Source organism: Trichechus manatus, unplaced genomic scaffold, assembly GCF_000243295.1.
Source record: "Trichechus manatus latirostris isolate Lorelei unplaced genomic scaffold, TriManLat1.0 scaffold00076, whole genome shotgun sequence".
In the NCBI taxonomy this organism is placed as follows: Eukaryota; Metazoa; Chordata; class Mammalia; order Sirenia; family Trichechidae; genus Trichechus; species Trichechus manatus.
Genome location: NW_004444012.1, coordinates 194,823 through 197,345, shown reverse-complemented (window position 1 = coordinate 197,345; position 2,523 = coordinate 194,823). Strand labels below are relative to the sequence as shown.

Below are 2,523 nucleotides of genomic sequence, written 5' to 3'. Positions count from 1 at the left end.
TTATTTGAACAGGTGTATATGTTTCTGAGAACTCCCGCATGCTAACTCAAACCTTAGATCAGCTTTCAAATTCTTTAGGATTAGCCCTAGATGGAGAATTTGGAAATCAGATTAGTTTTTGATTTCCTTCACATGGGGAAGCCTATTTGGAATATCTGTAGGGTGGCCTGAAATGAACCTCACTAAACTGGTTACTGATTCCTAAACCATCATGCGGATGCCTAGATTGTCTGTAGACCAATTCTTAATCCCAGGGATAGTCTCAAAATATTTCTATCAGGGAGAAAGAAAAGTCAATCTCCAAACTCTCTGGCATTTTGATGTCCCTGTGGACCAGGAGAAGCAATAATTTTTTGCCATATAATACATAGTGCCTTCATTTTCCTTTCACCACCAAACTCTATTGATATTTTTACTTGAGGTGGTTCCTTGACACGAGAGGAAATCCCATTGTGAAATTTTCACAGAGTCAGTAAAAACAAGGGAATTTGTTGGAAGATAGGGTGAGATTAGGGACTGAGGTTTTATGGCCTTTGTCAAAAAGATTTAAGTACCTGTATGGTCAAGTTTTTACTGAGAAAGAGACAATAGTTAAATTTCAAAATTTGTACGTTTTCTTTCCTACCTGGACATTCTGTTAGTAAGCGCCACAATATTTCTGTGAAATTCCTTTCTCGTATGTTTTCAGTTAAGATGGGCTTCAAGAGACATACTTGTGAAAGATTTAGAGGGCAGAAGTGAAGCAGCAGTCATTTTTGTAGCTTGCAGGTATTATCATTTATTTGCTGGATCGGCTTATTGGTGGAAGACAGTGGATGGACCTGCAACTGTACCACCTTCCTTGGGATTCTCCTTCAGCTTCTCTAACTCCTGGGCTGGGTGTGTGTTTAGCTCCTTGATGAAGGTCCCTGGCTTCTGCAGAACACCCACACCATCGAGGTTAGAGGCACTGAGAACTTACATAGGTTCAGTCTGCCCTTGTGGGCTCTAGCTCTTGATGGTGAGTTCCAGTTTATTCTTTCTCTCCCCCACTTTGCATCCACCTTCCCTTGCTGACTGCCTGTCCTGCAGATTTCAAGCTAAAGCATCAGTTATAAGTAGAACAGCCTTACAGATACTACTGAACAAGCTTCCATGATTATGTAAGGTGAAATCTGTGTAACAAATCCCTTAGTATATTATCTCCTAGGGCCTCTGCTTCTCTGATGGAACCTTGCCTGATATATCCAGTAATTCCAATTTCTTATTTCTCCTGTTCTTTCAGGGAAATTTGGATTCCAAAGTGAACGAGACCATGAGGGAAGAAAATCACTCAGTGGTGTCTGAGTTTGTGTTGGTGGGACTCACCAGTTCTTTGGAGATACAACTTGTCCTCTTTCTAGTTTTCTCTGTGTTCTATGTAGCAGGTATTTTAGGAAACCTCCTCATTGTGCTCACAGTGATGTCTGACTTCCACTTGCACTCCCCCATGTACTTCTTGCTGGCCAACCTCTCCTTTATTGACATGTGGGTTTCCTCCAGTGCAGCTCCAAAGATGATTTCTGATGTTTTCAAGGAGAGAAAAGTAATCTCTTTCCAAGGCTGCATTGCTCAAATATTCTTCATTCATGTTATTGGAGGAACTGAGATGGTGCTGCTTGTAATCATGGCGCTTGACTGATATGTTGCTATATGTAGGCCTCTCCACTACGTGACCATCATGAACTTCCATACTTGTATTTTACTCTTGGTGGCTGCCTGGATCATTGGAATCATCCACTCGCTGATCCAACTAGTATTTGCTGTAAATCTACCATTCTGTGACCACGATGAAGTGGACAGCTTTTACTGTGATCTTCCTCGATTTATTAAGCTTGCCTGCACAGACACCTACAGATTGGAGCTCACGGTATCTGCCAATAGTGGGTTCATCTCGTTGGGAACTTTTTTCCTTTTGATTATCTCCTACATGTTCATCTGGATCACTGTTTGGCAACATTCTTCCAGTGGCTTGTCTAAGGCCGTGTCTACACTGTCAGCTCACATCACAGTGGTGGTCTTATTTTTTGGTCCGTGCATCTTTGCGTATTTGTGGCCATTTCCCACGGTGCCAGTGGATAAATTCCTTGCCATTTTTGGTGTATTTATCACCCCATTTATGAACCCTGTCATCTACACTTTTAGGAACAAAGAGATGAAGGTGGCAATGAGGAGACTATTAAGCCAGATCTTGAGTTTTAGGAGGCTGTTTTAAATGATATTGATATCAAGAGAGACAAGCCTCTCTAACGTTCCCTGTCCATGCTACAGACACGCATTAATATATGGAAATTTTCACCTTTTTCTTTTCCCTCCTTAATAAAGAGGTTTCTAGATTGGCGTGCTATATCTCCTTCCCTGCTCTACATTTGGAGGAATGTCCTTCTTTGTCAGATTGATTTGTTGTTATTCAGAATCTGATGATAGTGCTTTGGAATTATTTGCAACTATTAAGGTAGAAAATTTTGGTTGGGAGGGACTCTGGTGTGAGACATGTGGAGCAGC

The 2,523-nt window shown here is 41.4% G+C and overlaps 1 protein-coding gene across 1 annotated transcript; it reads left to right on the top strand.

Annotated features, from left to right (window-relative positions):
- The first annotated feature begins 1,279 nt into the window (after positions 1-1,279).
- Positions 1,280-2,242, top strand: LOC101358327 (olfactory receptor 4F6-like). The gene is given in 1 exon segment (XM_012556750.2): positions 1,280-2,242. A coding segment is annotated over 1 exon segment (939 nt). The 5' UTR covers positions 1,280-1,294; the 3' UTR covers positions 2,234-2,242.
- Positions 2,243-2,523: the final 281 nt, after the last annotated feature.